The sequence below is a fragment of the Aphidius gifuensis genome, linkage group LG2, assembly GCF_014905175.1.
Source record: "Aphidius gifuensis isolate YNYX2018 linkage group LG2, ASM1490517v1, whole genome shotgun sequence".
Lineage (NCBI taxonomy): Eukaryota > Metazoa > Arthropoda > Insecta > Hymenoptera > Braconidae > Aphidius > Aphidius gifuensis.
Genome location: NC_057789.1, coordinates 9043608 through 9071001, shown reverse-complemented (window position 1 = coordinate 9071001; position 27394 = coordinate 9043608). Strand labels below are relative to the sequence as shown.

Here is a 27394-nt window from a genome sequence, read left to right as displayed (position 1 = left end):
TGATATGACTAAATGACTTCACAAAAAGATGTGATATCACAACAAAAAAAAAAAAAACAAAGTTTTTTTCTACAAAAAAGAGTCAAGTGTTCGAAGTTGTCTCTATAATTGTAAGTATTTTAATTTAGATATGACTCTAAAAATTCAAGAAAGAAATATATATTTTTGACGCATGTAATTTAAAATTGAAAAAAAAATTTAAACTTGACCCCATCTGATGTAAAATATATGTCTTAAATACTGAAATCTTATTTGAGAAAAACCAGGTGGGGTCAAGTTTAAATTTTTTTTTTTTTTTCCAATAGTTTAGACTTAATTACATGCGTCAAAAATAGATATTTCTTTCTTGAATTTTTAGTGTCATATCTAAATTAAAATACTTACAATTACAGTTATCTTTCTCTTCGCTACTGCTTTTTCTTGGTATTTCAATTTATCAAAATCCATTTTATTAATTTAATTTGTCAAATAAATAAATAGAATACCAGAGACAAGCACTAGCTAACTTTTCTTAGCTACTGCTTTTTGTTGGTATTTTATTTATTTATTCGACAAATAAAATTATTACAATTTTTTTTAATAAATTAGAATACCAAGAAAAAGCAGTAGCTAAGGGAAAGATGAAGCTAAGGAATTAATGTTGCTTACGACATAATTTTTTTGGCTACATAAATTTCTTAGCTTCATCTTTTTCTTAGCTACTGCTTTTTCTCGGTATTTTAATTTATCGAAATTAATTTTATTAATTTCATTTGTCAAATAAATAAATAAAATACCAAGGAAAAGCCGTAGCTAAGAAAAGGATGAAGCTGAGGAATTAATGTTGCTTACCACAAAATTTTTTTTCCAATTCATTTTTGCGCATGCGTAGTTGAATGTGCTGTCAGCAAAAAGTCAGCTTACAACAGCGTAGTACATATGGGGTACGTTCCAAGAATCACTGGGAAGCCCGGAAACGGTGCAGTAGACGATAAAATATAGGAATAAAATAAACTTAAAAGTTACTGGAGGTTACTGTAGATTGTAAACAACAAAATTAGCCATATTGCATACATGGCACTTGCTTTTGTTACTTATTACAGTTGTGAAAAGTATTTTTATAATTATTATAAATAATTAAACAATAATATTTTTTTGATTTGCACCTATTAAAATTCATGAAAGAAAAATTATGTTTACCACAACAAAATATCAAAAATTTTTTATGATCACAATCTTGAACTTCCGGACTTCCGAGTGATTTTTGGAACGTACCCTAGGGGGTGGATCAGGTGTGTTTTAGTTCTTATTATGTAAGAATCGTTTGCTCGATTCCACTGTTCTTTCCTCATGTTTGCATAATATGCGCACGTGTATGATCATGCGCATTGAAGTGAAAAAAATAAACCCTCAAAAGAAAGCACTTCTTGTCGTGAGTTTGCACCCTACAAAAATACAATGAAATTTTCAGGTTGTATACATGTGTGTGCAGCTACACTATAACTTTTTTAACCCTTTTAATGATGTTTTTTTTGATTGGAATTTTTTTCTTTATATTTAAAATACATTAAAGAAAAATAACCTAGCTCGCCAATCAGTTTAGACGTATACGCTATAATTCATGTTTTTTTTTCAATTTTCAAAAATTAATATCTCGGCCATCCGAGATAACTCATTCGATTGGAATTTTAAAATTAACTTAATATAATAAAATTAAAAGTATTAAACAAATTCCAATCAATTCAGAGTCATATAAATTATCGATTTTTTACCTGGCTTACCTGTAGACGGCAGACAATAAAAATGATTGGAAATAGGTGCAACGTGTTCTGGGTCTTAAGGACTACCATTTAGCAGGTATATTTTGTTCAATTCAGTTTCACACACTGTTTTTGCTTCTGTCTTACGGACTACTAAGAAACGATCCAAAAAGTCGCATGCTCGTTTAGCTTCTGCGTGTATACACAGTCTTAATGCAGTGCCAAAAAATTAACGAAAAAACTCGACTATAGATTTAATAATGCCAGAAAAACTATATAATAATCTACATCTCTTCCATAGCTACAACTTTTCCTTACTTATGTAATTATTGCAGGAACTGTAAAATAATTTATTTAAAGAAAAATATGTATAGGCTAGGAATTGGTGTGCGACATCGAAACAAGGTTGAATCGAGCTTAAATTGGATTAGATAACAAAAATACCTAAAAAACAACTTAATTTGTTATTTAATTAATTATAATCATTAGTATTGTTATTATTTATAATAAAAATGAGATAAATCAATAAGAGAATAACAATGGTAGGTTTTTTCGATCTTTTTTTTTTAACTCGTTTCTCGCTTAACCTTTATTTTTCTTTAGTAATTAGTTGGTCGAATGCTACACCACTATGTGAAGTACTTTTTATGAAATCAGGTATGCATAAAGACGAGGATGATAAGAGTGTTATATTTTTATAATTTTTTACTCTACTCAGAGCGGTATAAAAATAACCTTCTAACCATGATGGTTCTTTTAATGAAATAATAGCATGCTCGAACTCAACACCTAATACTTTATGAATTGTCGTAGCATAACCCAGCGTAATAGGAAATTGAACCCGTTTTGGATAATATTTATCAAATTTAACATCATGTGAAACGCGTTTAATTTTAATTTCTTCTTTGCTACTATTAACAACAATTGTCAAAATGCCATCATTTATTTGTTTAACAACTCCCACTGTACCCGATGGTATACTTGATTGGGTTCGTGTAGTAACAACAGTAGCACCAATTTTCAATTCAATAATTTTATCGATTTCATGATCCAATTTTTTTTCAAGTTCATTTTTTATGTGTTCTGCTACTTCAGGAATTGTGTCAGAAGCTTTTAAAGTTACAATTTTTGAACTTCTGATTTTTTGGAGCTGATTATTATTATGTGACTTAACTTCATTTTTCGTAGAGCATATATACATTATGAACTCAGTAGTTCCATGTGTTTCGTTATCTTTCCAGTATTCTTGCAAACGTAAGTTCACATCATTTTCATTTGCAGCAACAAGTTCTTGAATCTTTTCCAAGTCTGAATCTATAACTGTTCCGCAACGAATTCGAAGCAACGTCTCAAACCAGTGTTGACTTTTAGCATCATAACGAAAAGGATTTCTTAACTCATAAGTGACAAAAGCGCATTCACCCCAGATGGAAGATTTAAAAAATCTTGGTTTGTTATCTGGTGACACCATGTATGGATCTCCTGCCATAATTAATCGGACTCCGCCGAATGGTTTTTTGTGTTCAGAACGTTCTTGACAAAAGCGGTTATTGATACTCTCAAACCTAGATTTATTTAACAAACTAAAATCATCGATTAATAAAATATCTATTTCATGGATGTCATTGGCGATATATTCCATGGCAGCCTCAATGTGTTCAACTTTACTAGTACCGACACCACTACGCCTGGCAATTGTCGCTCCTTCTCCAAGTTCTTCTTGAATTGAGAGAGCTCCTCGTGCAGTTGTTGATGTTATTATAACTTTTTTTTCTTTACTTAATTCAGCAAACAGTCGCATTAGCATTTTTGTTTTTCCGGTACCAGTTGGACCATAAAAACAAATATTCGAATGAGAACGTACTGCTTCATCGAATATCCTCTCAAACGTGGTTTGACTATCCACTATTTCACCAGTGCAGTAACCTTGATCCGACATTGTGCTAAACAATAAAATAAATATTATTATTACTTCATAAAATTTTAAATTATTTTTTGATTCATCTTCATTTAATTATTCAGTGCCCTAGCAAAATCGACAACACAATGCGACGCCAATACGACAGTCGGTTTGTGCATTGATTGTACACAAAATGACACACAACCGACTCACAAATGGGAGAATAGTCAAGTCATAAATTTTGATATGGAAAAAAGCATTTGAAAAATGAAATGATATGTCCAAAAATTCGTAAATAATATTCAGATAATTGAAGACACATTGGAATTTATTTTAAAATACTTTTTTAATGAACTTTTGATAGTATATTTAAAGTACTCTTGTGGAAATATTAAATAGATAATTCTAAAATTACATAAGATGAATCAAACTGAAGATCTATATGAGGAATAGAAACAAAATTAGCTGGCTCGTTTGGAGTAGAGAATAGCGCTCTCAACTCTCCCCTCAAACGTCTCGAGTTCGATCCCGAACTACGGCAAAAGAAAAATTACTGTTAGCTATAGGCAAAGTCTATACAGTAATTCATCAAATCAGTTCTCATTGAATACAACAAAACTCAATGTAAAATTCCCGAGGAGAAAACTTCTGTCGGCCCGACTGAGTGTCCCGACTTATTAAGTCGGAGAAAAGTCGGGATTTCCATCGGGCCGACGTCGGATATTCTGTTAAACTCTCTTTAAGTGAAAAATTTAGAATATCGATTGCATTTTCCCAAAGAACCCTGGTAGAAATACTTTTTAGCGTTCGACATAGTTAAGTCGAATTCAAAGTCGACCCAATGTCGGCCGTATGTCAGTACAATGTCGAACTTGCCCGTTTGTCGTCGTTAAATCGAGGTTATGGTATTTGAAAAAAAAAAAATTCCTAGCATGGTTTTTATTAAAATGACATTATCGGCAGCGGTATTTTATTTATTATTAGATAAATGAACTACATTTATTTTATTTATTGAATGAATAAGTTGTATGTATTTTATTTATTTAAAAAATGAGATACATCAGAATTATTCTTTGAAAATGAAAATTTCCAAGAAAAGCTGCAGCTAAGGAAAAGATGTGGCTGAGGGAATACATTTGCCAAAAAAAATATATTAAGTTGTTAATTACCTTAGTTACATTATCTTTTCTCTTAGTTGCTGCTTTTCCTTGCACATTTTATTTTTCAAAAAAATGAAAATTACATGTATTTTTATGTATTTGATAAATAAAAATGTCAAGGACAAGCAGTAGCTATGAAAAGATGTAGCAAGTGAATATAGAAGTTGCCAAAAATTATGTTTAAAGTTATTAATTCCTTAGCCATATTAGCCTTAGCTACTGCTTTTCCTTGGACATTTGTATTTTTAAAAAATAAATTCACATGTATTTTATTTATAAAATAAATAAAAAATGTCCAAGGAAAAGCAGTAGCTAAGGAAAAGATGTAGCTAAGGAATTAATGTGACTAAGGAATTCTTTCCTTGAAAACATACTTATAACATTAATTCCTTAGTTATTATTAATTCCTTAGCTACTGCTTTTCCTTGGACATTTGTATTTTTGAAAAACAAATTCAGATGCATTTTATTTATAAAATAAATAAAAAATGTCCAAGAAAAAGCAGTAGCTAAGGAAAAGATGTAGCTAAGGAATTAATGTGACTAAGGAATTCTTTCCTTGAAACATAATTTTTTATAATTAATTTTACACTTTTTTCTATACTGCTTATCCTTGGACATTTGTATTTTTGAAAAATAAATTTACATGTATTTTATTTATAAAATAAATAAAAAATGTCCAAGGAAAAGCAGTAGCTAAGGAAAAGATGTAGCTAAGGAATTAATGTGACTAAGGAATTCATTCCTTGAAACATAATTTTTTGGCAACATTAATTCCTTAGCTACTGCTTTTCTCTAGACATTTCTATTTTTAAAAAATAAATTCACATGTAATTTATATATAAAATAAATAAAAAATGTCCAAGGAAAAGCAGTAGCTAAGGAAAAGATGTAGCTAAGGAATTAATGTGACTAAGAAATTATTACTTTGAAACATAATTCTTTGGCAACATTAATTCCTTAGCCACATTAATTCCTTAGCTACTGCTTTTCCTTGGACATTTGTATTTTTGAAAAATAAATTCAGATGTATTTTATTTATAAAATAAATAAAAAATGTCCAAGGAAAAGCAGTAGTTAAGGAAAAGATGTAGCTAAGGAATTAATGTGACTAAGGAATTCTTTCCTTGAAACATAATTTTTTGGCAACATTAATTCCTTAGCCACATTAATTCCTTAGCTACTGCTTTTCCTTAGACATTTCTATTTTAGAAAAATAAATTCACATGTATTTTATATATAAAATAAATAAAAAATGTCCAAGGAAAAGCAGTAGCTAAGGAAAAGGTGTAGCTAAGGAATTAATGTGACTAAGAAATTATTACCTTGAAACATAATTTTTTGGCAACATTAATTCCTTAGTTATTATTATTACTGTTTTTCCTTGGACATTTGTATTTTAAAAAAAAAAATTTACATGTATTTTATTTATAAAATAAATAAAAAATGTCCAAGTAAAAGCAGTAGCTAAGGAAAAGATGTAGCTAAGGAAAAAATGTCCAAGGAAAAGCAGTAGCTAAGGAAAAGATGTAGCTAAGGAATTAATGTGACTAAGGAATTCTTTCCTTGAAACATAATTCTTTGGCAACATTAATTCCTTAGCTACTGCTTTTCCTTGGACATTTGTATTTTTGAAAAATAAATTTACATGTATTTTATTTATAAAATAAATAAAAAATGTCCAAGGAAAAGCAGTAGCTAAGGAAAAGATGTAGCTAAGGAATTAATGTGACTAAGGAATTCTTTCCTTGAAACATAATTTTTTGGCAACATTAATTCCTTAGCCACATTAATTCCTTAGCTACTGCTTTTCCTTGGACATTTGTATTTTAAAAAAAAAAATTTACATGTATTTTATTTATAAAATAAATAAAAAATGTCCAAGGAAAAGCAGTAGCTAAGGAAAAGATGTAGCTAAAGAATTGAGGTTGCCAAAAAATTATTTTTCAAGGAAAGAATTCCTTAGTCACATTAATTCCTTAGCCACATTAATTCCTTAGCTACTGCTTTCCCTTGGACATTTGTATTTTTTTTTGAAAAAAAATTTACATGTATTTTATTTATAAAATAAATAAAAAATGTCCAAGTAAAAGCAGTAGCTAAGGAAAAGATGTAGCTAAGGAATTGAGGTTGCCAAAAAATTATGTTTGAAGAAAATAATGTTGCTTGAAATATAATTCTTTGGCAACCTTAATTCCTTAGCTACATCTTTTCCTTAGCTACTGCTTTTCCTTGGACATTTGTATTCTTAAAAAATAAATTTACATGTACCGCTTATTGGCAAATACCGCTGAGGAAAGGATACATCCAAATAAATCAATTCGTTGTCTAGATTAATATTACAGCCCTATCCCTATATTAAAATAAAATTATTGTATCAAATGGCTGTTAAATTAGACTGGACTACGAATTAATTCATTTGGTCACATCCTTTTCTCAGCCAATATTTGCCAATAGCCAGTGTCCAAATAAATTGATTCGTAGTCTATATTTATATCACAGTTATTTGACACAATAATTCTAGTTTATTTATTTGTTTTTAATTTTTATATTTCATCAATGTTTTAATTTTTTTATATGTTTATTTCTTTATTAATTTAATTTATCAATTAAAAATGTCTTATTTTTTATTTGTCGAATGTCATTCTTGATATGGACGAAAATTTTCCGACTTTTAAGTTTACACGTGATGGCTTAGGGGATAACGCACTGGCTTTAGGATTGTAGGTTTATATAGGTTTAGGCAGATGTAGGTTCAAATCCCGGTTGGGACAAGCAAAAATAAAAATAAAACAAACAAAACCCGTTAATATTCTGAATAAAAAAAAAATCATCTTTTTTTTTTTTTTTAGCAATTTAAAATCGTTATATATTATTCAAAAACAAAAAAAAATATAAATTTTACATGATTCATCGATAAAACACCATTTCTACAAAATAAAGGTAATTTCTACAGTTTAACTTTATAAAACAACTTTTCTACAAAAAAAATGTAATTCTCGCAGTTTAACTTTGTAAAACAACACTTCTACAAGAAGGATGTAAACTATACACAAAAATACGTGAAACACTCGATTACCAAAAAAAAAATAAAAATTCTTACAATATTTAATACGGTCCCAAATTTTACATTATTTTCTGTGTAAAAATCGCAGGATATTTTTTTCCGTGTAGAATAACCCGGTCTAAGCCCAAAAATTTCTTCAAGTCCAATAGTATTAAGTTTTTTTTCTCACCCCGACTATCCCTAGACCTTACGTTGGCGAAATGTTAAAATCGACTTCACCGCCGACCAGCGTTGCCAACCATACCATAATTATGGTATGCTTACCATATTTTGATCTTCCATACCATATACCATAACGACTTTACCATATACCATAATTTACTTTTTTTACCAAAAAATCAGAAATTTTTTTTTTTTAATTACAAACAGTAACATTTTTTTTTCATATTGGTAGACATACTTCCTCCTTGCTACCAATCAAGAAGACTAGAGACAACTAGAGAGATCTCTTGATTGGTCATTTGGTCCCAAATATTTGCACACACTTACACAGGAAGTTGATAAAAAATGTTGTAATGTGTGATGCTTTTTGGGTCCATGTAATGAGCATAAAAAATGATGGTGATGAATATTTGTATAAAAATTTATCTGAGTGTGTGTTAAATATTTTAGCACTCCCACACTCAAATGCTAATAGTGAGAGAACTTTCAGTAAAATTAACTTGGCTGAAACAAAAATAAGAAATAAATTAGGTGTACCAACAATGCGTGAAATATTATAAGCTAGTCAACATGTTCTTTCCAATGGAAATTGCATTAAATTTAAGCTATCCAAAGAAATGCTTCCACGTATGACTACAAGTACTTTGTATGATAAACCAAATATTAAAGAAAAAGAAAATTATATTGATGATGATGATGATGAGTTAATGGGAGTTTTGTTTGATACAAACTAAAAATTTTAATTAAAAAAAAAAATTAAACAATATATATTGTTTTTTAATTAAAAATATATTTTACATTAAAGAGTACTAAAATTCATATGATAAAAATTTAAAAAAATTAATATGAAAAATGTCATTATTAATAAATAAATATATTAATAAAAATAAGTAAATATGACTAAATAAATAAATAATAATAAAAAAAAATTAATTGCATGGTTTCATTTAATTTGTTTCAATAAAAAATTTAAAATTTCCTTCTATACCATAATGGTGTCCATTTTACCATATTTTCCCCAACTTCATACCATATTGCTGTTTTCAGAGTTGGCAACGCTGCCGCCGACTTAATAAGTCGAACCATATGTCGACCCGACGGAGTATTTCTACCAGGGAAACTAAATTGTTAATAGATAGACTATTTATGTTTGTACTTTGTTTCTAATCATTCTAATCATGAATATTTTTCAACAGATTACGTATAATTTTTTGTTTTACTCGAATTAACTTTAAGATGACAGCTTGAGGTTATAGTCGAGATTTTCGGCCACATTTATGAGAAAACGGTTCTCATCCAATTACTGTATATCGAAAATACTAAGCCAGCTGTTTTACCGGCAGACTAGCGACGAGTAATTTTAAACATGCAACTTTAACAATCATGTTCATGTTTGGATCGGTTTGGATTGAAAACAACAAGTTTGATAAATCAAAAAATCGTCTTGAATATTGTGTTAGAATATAACTACCGATTGTTTTAACATTCGTTAACTACCGATTGTATATTGTATTGTTCACTCAGGTATATTACTATTATGATTATTATCATTATCATGTAGGAAATAAGGTAGCTAACCATATACTGCTTTTCCTTGAACATTTTTATTCATTTAATAAATAAAATACATGTAATTTTATTTAAAAAAAATGAAAATGTCCAAGAAAAAGCAGTAGCTGAGGAAAAGATGTAGCTAAGAAATTATTGTTGCCAAAGAATTATGTTTTGAGGAAATAATGTTGCTTAAAATATAATTTTCTTGGCAACTGTAATTCACCTTGGCAAGAAGCACCTACTTCACGTACTAGTTATATAATATACTATTTTGTTTGCGGTGTTTCACGATTTACACATTTTTTTTTAACTATTGAATAAATGTTTAAAAAAATAAAAAGTTGATAAAATATATTTCAGGGATTAATAATATTAGATTATTATACAATAATTGCGAACTCGGGATCTTTGGGTAATAATCTGGAAAGAGGAAAATATCGAGGGAAATGTAGTTATACAATTACAAGCTTTTCTCAATAATATGTATAATTATATATGTAAAGCCGTTGATGACTTATGACGATCCACGATTGTGACAGAAGGCCATATGAATGATGATCAATGGCTGCAGCAGAGTGCTGAGTGACGCATAGACTTCGACGTCGATCTACGACCAAATTCTCATCAAGAGGCACGGTAGTGCCTCGCGTCAAGTATGAGAAAAAAAAAAGTGGGAGAAACGAGATTAACTACCGTGCCTATATATTATCGGCATAGAGCTAACCCTAACCCTCTAATTCCTTGGGAATTTATTTTAAAATATGATTGATTAGATAAAAATATTATGTCTTCTGATCTTTTCATTAAATCAATATCAAGCTTTCTAATAAAAAAAAAACAGATTTTTTAGATGTATACTTTTTTTTTAAACTTCAAAATCATTTTCAGAAATTGCGTTTTTTCTTGATATTTCCTTAAAAACTCAGGGCACTCTGACAAACATTAGAAACCAAAATTAAATCAAAGCAATATGGCTTCCAAGTCCAGAGCAATTCGACAACATTATAAAATAAAATTGAGCAAGAATAGTAGAATGGTGTGAAAGAACCTTTATATCAGTACAGACTACAGTATTCAATATCGCATCGATGGTGCGCGCGCCATATGTTGTTGGGATTATTACAGTTTTAGAAATTGCGTTTTTCTTGAAATTTCTTTCAAAACTTAGGGCAATCTGACAAACATTATAAAATCAAATCAAATCAAAGCAACACAAAGCAATATTGCTTACAGGTCCAGAGCAATTCGACAACACAATAAAAATAAAATTGAGCAAGAATAGTAAATGGTGCGAAAAAACCTTTAGGTATATTTACAGTATTCAATATCGCATCGATGGCGCGAATTTAATAATGATACTTTTAGCTATCTTTTCAAGTCACATGTTGTTATTGTTTATTTTTCTTTTCATCGAGTTTAATGAGTTTTTTTTTTTTAACTTATATATGAAAAAGTATTTATTTTTGAATATCTAAATCAGCTGCAGGAGCATCTGTTCATAGAGCAAAAAAGCTAACATATTTTTAAATACTTTTGACTTGTTCATCTTTTTGTGATGGTTGATGCACAACTATTTTGTAATTTTGAGTAATAAATATTAATAATAATAAAATGTCAGATAAAATGAATAATATTTAGAACAATGATGCCGAAGACATCATTATCAACGAATTTCTCGATTGTATAATTGATCTATCACATGTTAATTGTGATGACAATGAAAAATGGTTGCTGTCAGTGAGTGACAGAATATCATCAAGTGTCGAAGATCTTCAAGCTTGGTTGAGAAAAGATTTATCAAGTAAGTTCACTTGATGATTTGTCAAATGATATACAACAAAAACAATTGATCTAAGAACTTTTAAGAGACCGAAAAAAATGGAAGAATGAGTTTGGAATTAATAATGGAAATAACATCACCAACAAGTCATAATGTTTGGAAATTAAATTATCAACAAAAATCATCAATAAAAATAAATAATGAAAATGATAATACAAATCAAAAAGACAAAGAACATGCGTCAGCAATGTTGAGACCATCAGTGTCAGGCACGTTATGAATATCATTGTCATTATCAAATCGTCAAGAAAGTCTTGATACATTTTTAAATATGTCACAATCAAATGGTATTAATTCTTTTATCAATTGAACGTCTGATTTAAGGATGCATCAATTATGAACACATCAAGACCATTTTTTTTAGATACATCAACAACAGATATTGATAAAATTAATGAAAACGAAAATAACAATAATAAATTTATTAACAATGGATTGAAATATTCACAATGTAACGATGACATTGGTGATCGTTTAGCAATGGCTGTTTCACAAATTTCAACTGAATCAATGATGCAAATAAGTATGTTTAGTGATGTTTCTGGAAGTAACCCATCTTACTTTTACTGAATCATTGAATGTTTTTAATGGTAAAAATTTGAGACTTTAACTTCATTTAAAAAAACAAATTATGCCACATTCACTGAACTAGTTGATGTTTTATCAACAAAATATGACAAAATTGTTGATACATGTTTATTAAATAATATGTCAATAGAAAATAATGAGACATTCACGGAATTATTAGATAGTTTGTCAAAAAAAAAAAAAAATCATAATGAAACATTTACATCAAGTGAATTAAAAAGTGCATTATCAACACCATCAGTTAGACAATAATAATCATAACAAAAAAAAAACCTAGTTTTTTTTACAAAAAGAAGCGTCAAGTATTCGAAATCGTTTAGCTATTTTATTGTTTTAATACAAAAAGATGTGATACCAAAAAAAGTCAAGAATTTAATATATTTTTAATGCATATAATTAAGTCTTAACTGTTGACAAAATTTTAAACTTGACCCCACCTGGTTCAATATATATAATATATAAATGATATTTAGATTGAAAAAAAAGGTGGGGTCAAGTTTAAAATTTTGTCAACAGTTAAGACTTAATTATATGCATTAAAAATATATTAAATTCTTGACTTTTTTTAGTACCACATCTTTTTGTATTAAAACAATAAAATAGCTAAACGATTTCGAATACTTGACGCTTCTTTTTGTAAAAAAAACTAGGTTTTTTTTTTGTTATGATTATTATTGTTTCGAAAAGACTGACAAATTCTTGTGCAGGTTCTCGAATTCTGATATTCTATTTTACATCAACTTCTGTTGTATTCAATGACAACTATCAATTTTGATAAATTACTGTACACGGAGAGAAGTTTCCAATAAAAATTGTTGTGCTAGCACAATAAAATGATGGCCAAATGAGAATTCAATAAAAACTGTTTTACCAGCAAATAACATTTGTTAAACACAGCTCAACGAATTTTACTATAATGGCACAACAAAATTTGTTGGCCGCATAATAAATTTTATTGTGCGTAAAACAAAATTTATTAAATAATTAATCAAAATTATTAGAATTACAACAATTTTTATTGTAATTAGAAATAATATTTATTAAATTATTAATAAATATTATTTCAAATAAATTAATAATAATAATAATGATAGTTTTATAACAATAATAATTATTATTAATAATTAATAATCATAGTAATTATAATCGGGAGAGTAATAGAATATAATTGTAGTTTTTGTGATTATATGTTGATAGACATATACATACTGAAAGATCCCGAATCTTCCGAATTATGTTCGGTTTTGTATGGAAGAAGAAGAAAATTTATTGTGCTGGCACAACAAAACAGTGCCGTAACAAAGAATTTTTGCGCCCTGGGCAAAATTATATTTTGCGCCCTATTTTTATCGATATAATATATGAAAAAAAAATCATTTGTTAGGTGTACCCTGGTAGAAATAATCTCTCCTGATTTTCTCCGGATTTTCTACGTAATTGAGACTTCCGGAGATATTTACGGAGTAATCTCCAGACTATTTCTATAATATCTCCGGATTTTTTCCGGAATTTTGACTTAAAAAAACAAACACAAAAAAATGGAAAAATTAATAAGAAAAAGTAGAAATAAGAGTTTGCATACGAAAAATAAAAAAGAAATTTTTTCTGAAAAAATCCGGAGAAAACCCGAAAAAACTCCGGAATAATACCGGAAGTCTCAATTGCGTAGAAAATCCGGAGAAATCCGTAGGAATCCGGAGATAATCTGGAGAAAATCCGGAGAGATTATTTCTACCAGGGGTGATATAGATGAAGAATGAATCATTACGAAATCAAAACAATTTTTGTCTTCTAGCATTGTCACTGGAAAATTTATCTATGGTGCCTCCTGTGAGGTGTTTCAATTGTTTTGTGTTTCATTTGTATTCATCTATCATGATGTCATCGAAGTCTATTGAAGATACAATCAATTTGGCACAATGATTCTATTTTATTATAGAAAAAATTGCAGAGAAATTAATCTAGATTATGAAATAATTTATTTGGTTACATCTAATCCTTAGCAAAAGTTGCCAATAGCTCTTTTTGATTAATTAATTATGGCAAATGTATCTAGGGAAAGAATGTAACCAAATATATTAATTCCTAGTCTAAATTGATTTTTAAGCAATATCTCCTATCATAAATTGAAATTATTGTCTAAAATAGCTAAAGAATTTATTTAGACTAGGAAATAATATATTTGGTTATACATTCTTTCCTCAGCAATATTTGGCAATAGCTTTTTTATTAATTAATTATGGCAAATGTTGCTAAGAAAAGGATGTGACCAAATAAAAAAATTCCTTTGGCCTATAGTCAATACAAGTAGAATAAAAATCGGTCCATTATTTAACCTGCGTTCGTGGTTAAGTCTGTTAAGGGATTTGGACGATTTTTTTCGGAATATGAGAAAGAAATGAAATTTATACAGTAGATTTTTGAAATACTAATACATTTTATGTGATTTTTTGGTAATTGTTTGGAAGCTCGTTTTTTTTTATTAATTTTTAAAGTTGACAACTTTTAACATTGGCTCTTATGGAGAATGCGATTTTTGTCAAAAAAAAATCCATTAAAATACCAATATCTCCAATCGACAATATGACATCATGAAAAAAAATAAAAGAGGTTTGGAGCTTAGTTTTTTTACAATTAATAATTGAAGTATAAAAAAATTTATTTTTATGAGGAATTATTGAAAAATTACTAGAGACCTCTTGCGGATGACTTCTAGAAACACAATATTTCTATGAGTGCGAAAAAGACAAAAAACAGAGAAAAAATGTTGTCTCACTCTTCGTTTTAAAAAAATCGTCCAAATCCCTTAAAGTACGATGTTAGTGATAGGTAGAATTAGGTAGAATTTTAAAGTATAGAGGATCGTGTCTTGGCCGTTGTCAGAAGAAACAAAAAAAAAATTTCAATCGAAATTATTAAGTATTTTTTATTTTACGTCGTATTTTGCATTTTTAATATTGTTTTTGGACGATTGTCTCTAAACGAACAATGGCAATAATAAGGACGATTACCTTCAAATTTAGAAAGACAATCATGTTTATGTAATACCCGAATGATTATAAATGACAGTAGTCAATTTATTTCCTGAAAATAAATTTTTTTTTTCAATTGTTTTAAAAAGAATATTTTTTTTCTTGTCACGCGCTTCTAAGTGCGCCCCTCTTTACACTGCGCCCTGGGCAGTTGCCCCTCTTGCCCACCCCTTGTTACGGCACTGCAACAAAAATTATTCCAATGTGCTACAATAATTGTTAGAAGATCAACAAATATTGCTAGACCGTAAAAACTATTGTGCTGTTCAATAGATATTATTTAACTACTAATAAAATTCGTTTTCTGCGATTAACAAAAATTATTATTTCTTAAAACAAAAATTATAATACATATAATAAAAATTGTTGTGCTGTTCAACAATTTTTGTAGAACACATGATAAAATATGTTAAAAAGAAAACAAATAATATTATAAACTTAAAAACTTCTACGAGAATTCAGTTTGGCCACCTTTTTATTGTGCTAACACAACAATTTTTATTGGGAACTTCTCTCCGTGTATAGAAATTGTAAATGTTAATTTAATGATCTCTCTATCTCGAAAATGGATCGATAAACTAAGATTTTAGTGTAATTTTTTGTGTTTCGATCTTTCAATTGATATTAGAATCTTTCAAAATCCACAAATACAACGCGCAATATTCGTAGACCTGGCCTGTTTCTTAGCAAATATATATTTCTTTCCTGCAAAAAGTTCCCCTACACGGAAAAAAAAATGAAATTTTTATATACAGTATATAAATGTTGCACCAAATCTGCCGTTATATGAGAATTTCATATATTGTACATGCAAATTTCATATACTAGCACATAAAAAAAACAGCATATAAAAAAATCGGATTTTTTCAGCTCAACCCGAGTGGAAATTTCGCTCCAATTCGGATCCAGGTCGGATCCGGTTTACCTAATTACATATCCGAATCGGATCAGGCTGGCCGGATCCGATTCGGACTGAAAATGTAACGCCGGCTAGGCTCCGGATTGGATTCGGTGAACCGGATCCGGTTACAATAAGGACACCGTGGCTAAATCGGATACCAAATTATGTATCCGAAATTACATTTAAATCGGATCCGATTTTACATCCAAAAGGGATCTAATTTTACATCCAAAGCGGATCCGATTTTATGCTTAAACTGGATCCAAATTTATATTTAAACCGGATCCGAATTTTGTTTTAAAAAAATTTTGATTTAAAAAAAAAAAATATATTTGCTTTTTTCAATTATTTTTTTTAAGAACTAGCGCCCTCGCCGGCCGCAAGCGGCCGCCTCAGTTGTTTCTATGCTATATGCTATATGCTAAATTCCAATGACACGTCATCATGTGGTGTTGTTAACAAAAAAAAAAAAAAAAAAACAATGAAATTTTTAATTGGAGAAAAAATTAATTTATAAATAATATTTGACGATGCCTAATAGAATGCTTGAGCCCAGCCCGTGGATACGAAATCCATAAAAAGCCTTTTGATTTGTACTAATTTTTAATAATGTCAACGATTATTTTATTTACACGTTATTGAAAGGTGGAGGACAGGTTAATTTTTTTTGAAATTGACTCGGAATCATGAAAAATTTGCTAAATGATCAGAATTATTTTGTATTAATTTGTGCTATTAACATCGGAATTATTTACCTGAAGAATAACGACAAAAAAAAAAAAAAAAAAGTTACTTCAAAAAATGTTTACACAATATACAGAGGCATGGTGCTTTGAATGATGAATCCTTTTTCCATTTACTTCCTAACTATTTCAAAGAAAAGAGCAATTCTGGTGGAAATATTTCTCCGGCATTACTCCGTTTTTGGTCCATTTCTTGAGAAATTACTCTGACATGAGATCAATGCTGGATTTTTATCTCCTCCATTGATCTCTTGCCGAAATGATTTTGCCGGTACTAATTTCATGCCGACGAAATTACTCCGACATCAATCTCATGCCGGAGTAATATTTCCACCAGGGAAAAGCTACAACTTGTATCAATAAAATAAAAAGTTACACCTCAATAACAATAACATAGATTGTAAATTAAAATTTTTTAGCTCACGTCTTTCTCATCAAAAATAATAAAAAATTATTTAAAATTTTAAAAATATTTTTTATTGACGGCACTATGCAACTGTTAATAAATAATTGTCGTTCAACAATTTTTTTTTCATCTATCGTCTGCCATCATCTGCTATTTATTGTAAGAAGAAATAGCTTACTCCAAATTTTAATTCACAATATTTTGTTATTATTATTGATGTACAAATTCCGATTTTATGAGTGCAAATTAGCTTCTGCTCTTTTTTTTAAATTAGATAAGAATTCAATCAAAAAGACCCGATGCGTTTGTATATGAACATTTTAGAGCAAATAATTTATTTTTGTCGTTGTTCTTCATTGTAAAAATCCTTAGTTTGTACAAATTAGTACAAAATATTCTGATTATTTAACAAAGTATTGTAATATTTACTCAAAAGCCCAGAAAACAACACACTGGAGAAATGTCACAGTCAATAATTTTTATAGGATTATAGGATTAGGAAAGGTTAAATAATTTAGGAAATAATAATTTGTCACTAGGAATTTTTTAATTTAAATTCACTTTTAAAATTTTATTTATTAGAAACGTAAAAGTCAAATTGATTTTATTATTTTATTTAATTTGATTTATTAAGCTTTATTTGATTTAATTTATGATTTGAATAGAACGAAAGTTGTCACAAGAGTGAAGCTCCTTAAAACTAAAAAATGAAAATTCCCATAAAATTTATAAATAAAGTAGGGATAATAAAAAGTGGGACCATAGTTGGCATGCAGTTAGATCAACACATTGAAAATTGACACGGGCTAGTTAGACACATAAAATTTAATTTGTGTCGTTTTAAATAGTGTCTAATTTATTGTGTCGTTCTTTGAAGTTTTTTATTTTAATGTGTCCGATTATTACGTGGCGATTTATTATGTGTCTATCTTCAATGTTTCTATTTTTAATGTGTCTAATTTATTTTTGTCGTATTTTTATGTGTCTAATAATAATTTATATGTGTCTATTATATTTGTTATAAATTATTTTGTGTCTAATTATGAATGTAATATTTTTATGTGTCTTATAAAATAATTAAAATATTATGTGTCCTATTAATACATGTAAATTTAATTTGTGTCGTTTTAAATAGTGTCTAATTCATTGTGTCGTTCTTTGAAGTTTTCTATTTTAATGTGCCCGATTATTACGTGTCGATTTATTATGTGTCTATTTTCAATGTTTCTATTTTTAATGTGTCTAATTTATTTTTGTCGTATTTTTATGTGTCTAATATCAATGAATATGTGTCTATTATATTTGTTATAAATTATTTTGTGTCGAATTATTTTGTGTCTAATTATGAATGTAATATTTTTGTGTGTCTTATAAAATAATTGAAATATTATGTGTCCGATTAATACGTGTGCATTTAATTTGTGTCGTTTTAAATTGTATCTAATTAATCTGTGTCTTTTTTATTCGTGTAAATTTTATGTGTCTAACTAGCCCTTGTCAATTTTCAATGTGTCGATCTATCAGCATGCCCCATAGTTGAACCAATCATATTTTAAGGTTCCCATGGTAGTCAGCATTTTATCATTTAATTAAACAATTATTTATAACAATTTATTAAATTCAACGGATGTGGAATATCGAGTTTCTTAGGTAGATTGCAACTTCAGCTTTACAAAATGAATTTTAAATAAAAAAGAATATATAAAAAGGTAAAAATGTTTAAAAAATGTTAATTTTGCTAAAAGAATAAAAAAATAATCATGAGAAATTGAAAGAAAAAATTTATATGCTTACTCGATATTTTATATGTCCCTTGAATTTATCAAATTGTTAATTTAATTATTCATTTAATACCTATCAATACCAATACGTAACAAAAGTTATCTTATATTTTCTTAATTTTTTTAGTTGAAATATTATCTTACGCCGAGCATGAAACTTCGAGCGAGCTTAAAAAAGTTGAGCCCTACTGTTAATACAACATTATCAAATTCAAGTTGATGTTGTAATCTTTCGGCCTACAAAATACAAAACAAATTTATAACATTTTGTTATCTATTATTTTTATAGCATGGATCCTGAAACAATGTCTTCAAATAATGTTTGAGTGAAGGTCCACTAAAAAATTAAGCCTTGATGATTAGGTACAAAATCATAAGAAACAAAATTAATAATGATTTTTCAGAGATGCATGTAAACACGCTCTCACGTCATGAGTTTGTCATTATTTCACACTGACTACATTGATGTTGGATGCATATTGTTTACAAGAAAAAACTCAATGTTCAACTTGTTTATGGTATACAATACAATCTATAATAACCTGCTGCTTAAATTTTCATTGTAAAAATAATTTTATTATATTAAATCAATTAAATTGTGAATTCGTACTAAGTGCATATATTAAACATTTACGCAGTGCCGTAACAAGGGGTGGGCAAGAGGGGCAACTGCCCAGGGCGCAGTGTAAAGAGGGGCGCACTTAGAAGCGCGTGACAAGAAAAAAAATATTCTTTTTAAAACAATTGAAAAAAAAAATTTATTTTCAGGAAATAAATTGACTACTGTCATTTATAATCATTCGGGTATTACATAAACATGATTGTCTTTCTAAATTTGAAGGTAATCGTCCTTATTATTGCCATTGTTCGTTTAGAGACAATCGTCCAAAAACAATATTAAAAATGCAAAATACGACGTAAAATAAAAAATACTTAATAATTTCGATTGAAATTTTTTCTTCTGACAACGGCCAAGACACGATATACTTTAAAATTCTACCTAATTCTACCTATCACTAACATCGTACTTTAAGGGATTAGGACGATTTTTTAAAACGAAGAGTGAGACAATATTTTTTGTTTTTTGTCTTTTTCGCACTCATAGAAATATTATGTTTCTCAAAGTCATCCACAAGAGGTCTCTAGTGATTATTCAATAATTCCTCATAAAAATCAATTTTTATACTTCAATTATTAATTGTAAAAACTAAGCTCCAAACCTCTTTTATTTTTTCATGATGTCATATTGTCGATTGAGATATTATATTTTAATGGATTTTTGACAAAATCGCATTCTCCATAAGAGCAATGTTAAAAGTTGTCAACTTTAAAATTAATAAAAACGAGCTTCAAACAATTACCAAAAATCACATAAAATGTATTAGTATTTCAAAAATCTACTGTATAAATTTCATTTTTTTCATATTCCGAAAAATCGTCCAAATCCCTTAACAGACTTAACCACGAACGCAGGTTAAATAATGGACCGATTTTTATTCTACTTGTATTGACTATAGGCCAAAGGAATTGGTCACATCCTTTCTTAGCAACATTTGCCATAATTAATTAATAAAAAGCTATTAAATATTGCTGAGGAAAGAATGTATAACCAAATATATTATTTCAGTCTAAATAAATAGCTTTTTAGACAATAATTTCAATTTATGATAGGAGATATTGCTTAAAATCAATTTAGACTAGGAATAATATTTGGTTTCATTCTTCCCTAGATACATTTGCCATAATTAATTAATCAAAACTATTGGCAACTTTTGCTAAGGATTAGATGTAACCAAATAAATTATTTCATAATCTAGATTAATTTCTGTCTGCAATAATATAATAAAAGAATCATTGTGCCAAATTGATTGTATCTTCAATAGACTTCGATGACATCATGATAGATGAATACAAATGAAACACAAAACAATTAGAACTCACAGGAGGCACCATAGATATTTTCCAGTGACAATGCTAGAAGACAAAATTGTTTTGATTTCGTAATGATTCATTCTTCATCTATATCACCCTGGTAGAAATAATCTCTCCGGATTTTCTCCAGATTATCTCCGGATTCCTACGTTTCTCCGGATTTTTACGCAATTGAGACTTCCGGTATTATTCCGAGTTTTTCGGGTTTTCTCCGGATTTTTTCAGAAAAAATTTCTTTTTTATTTTTCGTATGCAAACTCTTATTTCTACTTTTTCTTATTAATTTTTCCATTTTTTTGTGTTTGTTTTTTTAAGTCAAAATTCCGGAAAAAATCCGGAGATATTATAGAAATAGTCTGGAGATTACTCCGTAAATATCTCCGGAAGTCTCAATTACGTAGAAAATCCGGAGAAAATCAGGAGAGATTATTTCTACCAGGGTACACCTAACAAATGATTTTTTTTTCATATATTATATCGATAAAAATAGGGCGCAAAATATAATTTTGCCCAGGGCGCAAAAATTCTTTGTTACGGCACTGCATTTACGAGATCAGTATTTTGAGGACAGTCCCTGAATTCACTGTTATATCAATGGACTAGTCCTCGAACTACGATATGCACAAATTTATATACTTATACGTATAAGATATGAATTTGTGCATATAGTAGTTTAAGGACAAGTTCACTGATATAGCAATGAATTCGAGGACTGTTCTCAATCTACTGATTTTGTATATATTTAGATATACACTTAGTGCTGATTTCCAATTTCATTAATTCAATACTTCAATAATCATTGAATAAAAAAATCTGATTACTCCAAAATTTTAATTAACAATACTTTGTTATTATTGTTAATTATGTACAAATCTTGATTTCATTCTTACAGGTTCGCGTGCCTTATTTAAAAATGAATCTATCTTTTTTTTTTTGTGTTTGGATGTAGTTTTTTTTTTCAATTTTTCGTTATTTTTTTATTTATAAGACATTAACTACTCTTTTATTTATAACAATTCAATTAAATATTGGTAAATCATTTGAAGGTTATGGGCATTAATATTTTTTGACAGATATAAAATGTTGTTATAATCACATATGTCAACACACACATACATATGTATATGCAATTAGCGCCACCTATATCAATTTATACAAAATGCACGTGACCTTCTGATACCCCAATCAGATTCCAGTAAATTCAAAAATGAGGCGCTAAGTTTGAAAAATGAAGCGCCAAGTTCAAATTTGGATGCGCACGCAAAATGCGACGCCATGACACCAATGCTTTTTTTATTTAAGGATCATTATTAACAATATTTTTATCTTAGAAAATTCAACCTAAACTAAACTAAAATTCCGGATTTTGCGGGGATCGATCTCTGGGCTATTCTGTTCAAAGTCGGCAACTCTATCCTATTGACCACGGCGGTTTACATGAAATCGATGAAATCAAAAGTCCTTTACAAGTGTAGAAAGTTATTTCAAAATTACAATAGAAAAACTTGATATAATTAATACTATATATGCAACAATGTATTTTTATTGATCAAAAAATAAAATGACATTCTGAAATTAATTTTTTTTTGTTTTTTTTTCAAATACTTCTAAGTTGGATCCGTTTCAAATCAGGAAAACCGGATCCGGCTTACCTTAGCCAAGCCTGACCGAATCCGGAGGTTAACTTTGAAAAAAAAAATAAGGTCCGATTAAAGTCCGGCAATCTGGATCCGATTCGGATCAGGAAAGAGTAAGGAAAGCCGGATCCGGTTAGCCTTAGCCATAACGGATCCGAAAAGGGTCAGGAAACCCGGATCCGGATTACCTCAGCCATACTGAATCCGATTCGGATCAGGATCCGGCCAAGCCGGATTCAATTCCCACTCGGGTAAAGCAAGAATATGAAAATTTCTTGAAAATAGGAAAGAATGGAACTAAATAAATTGAGAGTCCGGATTCTATAACACGCTGAGCGCTTGAAGATACATAAAATGCAACGTTGCTTGCGTTTAATTTGGGAAAATTTCAAAATGATTAAAAAAAAAAAATACCTGTATCTAAAGAATAAAAAATGCTATATTTTTTTCCAAATAAACTATATTCAATTATTATTGTTTAATGCATTAAAAAATTAAATTCGATAATTTTATTTTACAAAAAAAACATTATTTTTTCAGGGGTGCTATTCTTGGTCCAGTATTGCGGGAGTTATTGCAGGTCCCGCAATAACGATTCGCCGTCAAGAAATGTTAGTCGCGATAGAAAAACATGAAGGCGCTTGTTCACGGAGAGAAATCCGCAGCAAATATTACTGTAGTGGTATCGTAAAAATCATAGCTGACGTTATTAAAGCGACTAATTCCCACTTATTATAATGATTATTATTATATTTATATCAAGTGTGTTCCTAACCTCTTCTAAAAAAGTTTATTGTTTTTATTTTATTCATGAATCTAAATAAAAATACGGTGAAACACATGAAAATTATAAAATGATTTATTCTTTAAAAATTAATAAACACGTTACATTTTTATTTTGATGTTTAAACAATAAGGTTTTATTTAATTTTTTGTGTTGTTTTTTTGTTTTGTTTTGATTAAAATTACTGTAGTGTAGTAGGAAATTCTAGTCGATCCTGGTGGCCTCCCCACGCGCAACTTCTCAATTTCCAGTAGACTACACTAAAATTTGTTTGATACTCTACAGCATTATTTGCTGCGGATTTCTCTCCGTGTTGTTGCTTTCATGAATAAATTCTACCTTATTTTTGCATTTGCATACGACTATGGCAGCTTACAAGCGCCTTAATATTTTTCTATCGCGACAAACATTTCTTGTCGGCGAATCGTTATTGCGGGACCCGCAATAACTCCGGCAATACGGGACCAAGAATAGCACTCCAGGTTTAACTCGTCATAACTTTTTTAATTATTAATGAATCGACTTGAAATTTGGAATGTAGTCTTGTTATAGTCTAGCGATAATGAAAGTAGTATCAAAAAAATTATTTACCCGTATTGTTTTATTTTATTATTTTATTATGTAATGCACGGAGAAAAATACGTATCTTAATCTTTGAAATAAAAAGTATCGAGAAAATTTTCGATCTAAGAAATTTGTCAGTGGCAATATTGTTTATCGATATGTCAAGAAGTTTTTCCCAAATTATAAAATTTTTTTATCAATAACTGACAAAGTTATTAATCAATTAATAAATCATGAGCTGCCGCTGCCCCCGTAGCAAACGTATGCGCCGTCTCAAGTCACCGTAAATATTAATCTCTCGCGCATGCTGGTAAGTGAAATGTATAATTTTTTAAGTAGTTATATTTATAACTATATCATATCATATCATATTATATCATATTATTAAACAAATTAATACTTACCATATAGGTATATATACATATATATATGTACTAAAAATAACCATAGCAAATTTTTTAAAACTTCGCGGAAAGCTCTATTTTTTCGCTGTTTTCTTTTGTTTTTTTTTTCGTTTGTTGATTATTTTTTGTTTTTTATATATATTTTATATGTATTTGTTACCATATTAAATCAGTTGACTCTTGAGTGATTTCTTGAGTAAACATTTCATTTTTATCCAGTTAATTTGTATAAAAAAACGTTACTTTTACTCATTGAATATTAAATAAATTATTAAATTATAATATTATTAAAAAAACAATTATACTTATGTCTAATAAAAAAGAAATACTACCAACTCTTAAAAGAACTAGAAACGAAGCGGCTTGGCGAAAAAATAAAAATAAAAAAGCTAAAAATGAGGTGAGACGATTTTTTTCCAAGTTATTAAATTAATTACTTATGTGGCTTTTAAATTAATCATTGATTAATCTACCTACTCATTTTTTTTATATTATTAAATAATAGTTCTGATAAATTCTTATATTTTTTTTTGTATATTTTATAGGGCCAAGAATCTACAAACGTTTCAAATGTAATTGTAGATGCTAAAACATTTAATTTTATTGAGTCGTGTTGCCCTAAGAAGTGTTGTGATAAAGTTGAAAAATCCTATTGAAAATTATTTTTTGATAATTATTGGACACAAGCTGGCGATTATAAATGTCGAAACATAATGTTGAGTGGGCTGATGATGTTAAAAAAACCACCAGCTGGTGGCACTTTTCAAGACATGAAATTGAAGTCATAGTTTCATTATTTTAACTGTATTTATACTCGTGTTGAAGTTTGCCAATTTTTTTTAAGCCAATTGTTACAAATAGGTGAAGGAAAATTTGCTACATTACGAAAAAAAATAATTAAATTTTTTATTAAATAATGAACCATTAGATGACAACCGAGGTAATCACTCACATTACAATTCAAAATTAACAGATGAAGTAAAACTATTAATTGAAAATCATTGCTTATCATTACCACATTCTCAATCTCATTATGCTTTAGAAAAATATAAATTATTAACTTTTGATCATCCGAATTTATCATTAACAAATTTATACAAATTATTTATTGATTACTATGCATCAATAACTGGTGATGAAACTATTCCTCTCTTAGAAAAAACTTACGCGAACTATTTCAATCATAATTTAAATTTTACGTTTATAAAACCGCGTACAGATGTTTGTAATTTCTGTTACGAAAATGAAAATAATTCAACAGCAAATGATGAATTATTACAACATAAAAAAAAAGTTCAATTGCATAAAGAATTAAAAAATAAAATAATACAAGAAGAAAATACTCTGAGCATGGAATTTGATTTTGGTCAAAATTCGCCTTTGCTGAAAATTCCAGTTTCAGAACAGTATTACAAACGACTTCTTTAGCTTCATGTTTTTAATATTAATGTCTTTAATAATGATAAAAACAGTTATATGTACCTTTTTTTTAGAAGGTAATTTAAAAAAAGGGGCAAATACTGTGTGCAATTTTTTATACGATGCAATACACAAAGAATTAAATTTAAATTATTATAATAAAATATATTTATTATCAGATGGCTGTAGTGGTCAAAATAAAAATTATGTAGTATTGTCATTTCTTTCACTATTGGCACAAAAACTTGAGATTGAGATAACCCATTTATATCCAGTTCGTGGACATTCATAAATATTATAAAAAACTCAAGAAATCCACGATATTTAATTAATTAAGATGAAGATATGATCGTCAGAGATTATGAAAAAACTATTCCAGACAAACTAAAAATACCAAAATCAAAAATTCATATCAGAGATGCCAGTAAAATAAAATACTTTGCCAATGGACAAGTTGATGTATACCATACATATGAAGAAAATGACACTCCAGAGACATTTAATATTTATGATGAAACAATAACTTTCCAACATTTGCTCGATACACCACAAGCTCAACCAGTTGGAATTAGTAAAGAAAAATTAAATAATGTGAAAAGCTTACTAAAATATTTGTCAAATGAAGGAAAAGAATTTTTTAATGATTATTTTTCTAAAATAACACTCAAAGATACAAAGAAGACTAAAGATTTATTGAAAGAAAAAAAATAATGATAATAATTAATTAATTAATTATTAATTAACTGGTTTTAATTATTAATATTGTTTTTAAAATATATATTGAAGTGTAATTTAACCCTGGTAGAAATTTGTGAGCGCTGCCCGACTTAACCTGTACAAGTGTGTACAAGCATATATCGAACTCTGCAGTATTTTTTAGTGAATATAATATTTTATATATAGTATTTTTTATTTTTTTCACAAAACATGCATGTTCTTTATTTTAATTGACTCATAATTCGTAATTTAAGAGATTAATAAAAAAAAGTAATTCCTTATAAATTGTTTAGAATTATATTTCCAATAATAAACTTTGCTTGACCTCATGTCTATCTGCAATAGATAACGATGTAGAGATTAGTCTACATCGAGATTAGCCTCGGGGCTTAAAATTACATAACAATTTTCCAGTCGGGTGGCCATATTGTGTGTCAACGTCCTAAATTTTATAGTAAAATTTACTTGAAAATTCAGTAAACAACGCGTTCTAGAGAATACGAATTTTTTACCAAATATTTTAGTAGAATATTATCTCTCGCGGCCAGTCACAGGAAAAAAATTAAAATTACAAATCACTATCGTAATTTCTACTCAAACATGATAGCATTATTTAGCTAAAATTTCTCGCAATGTACGTACTGCAGTATAATGATGAAATACAGTTTTAAAAAATGACTATGGGCATTGACGTTCCGATCGGAATTTTTGTAAACTAAATGTCACCATGTTGCATGCAAGCCAGCTGAGTCAGGAGACTTAGCCCTTCGCCGAGGTACAATACAATTCACGACTTTTGTTTGAAAAAACCTGTATAAGATCGGAACAAGCAAATAACTGAGAATAAAGTTTTATTACAATTTTCAGCTAATAAAATTTCAAAAATTAATAATTAATGACAAATTGTTCATGTTGTCAAGAACTCACATTTTTTATCGGAGTATGAATGTCGGCAATATGTTCGTTTCTTGACGTTTTTCCTGCACTTGTGAATCAAACATTGAAAGTGGAAAAGGTGATCCCCTCTACTTGAAACGAATTAGCACAAGAGGGGCAGTCTATGAT

General features: G+C 28.5%; 1 protein-coding gene across 1 annotated transcript; it reads right to left on the bottom strand.

Annotated features, from left to right (window-relative positions):
* Positions 1 to 338: 338 nt before the first annotated feature.
* Positions 339 to 27394, bottom strand: LOC122849005 (ATP-dependent DNA helicase pif1-like). Its single transcript, XM_044147512.1, has 2 exons — positions 27257 to 27394; positions 339 to 3682 (listed from the first exon to the last, which is right to left on the bottom strand). Exon 2 carries the CDS (start codon positions 3676 to 3678, stop codon positions 2329 to 2331), a length of 1350 nt encoding a protein of 449 aa, XP_044003447.1. The 5' UTR covers positions 3679 to 3682; positions 27257 to 27394; the 3' UTR covers positions 339 to 2328.

What these genes read in the sequence shown, in the direction of transcription:
- LOC122849005 (XM_044147512.1), bottom strand. Translation starts at nt 3,678, where the DNA reads ATGTCGGATCAAGGTTACTGCACTGGTGAAATAGTGGATAGTCAAACC.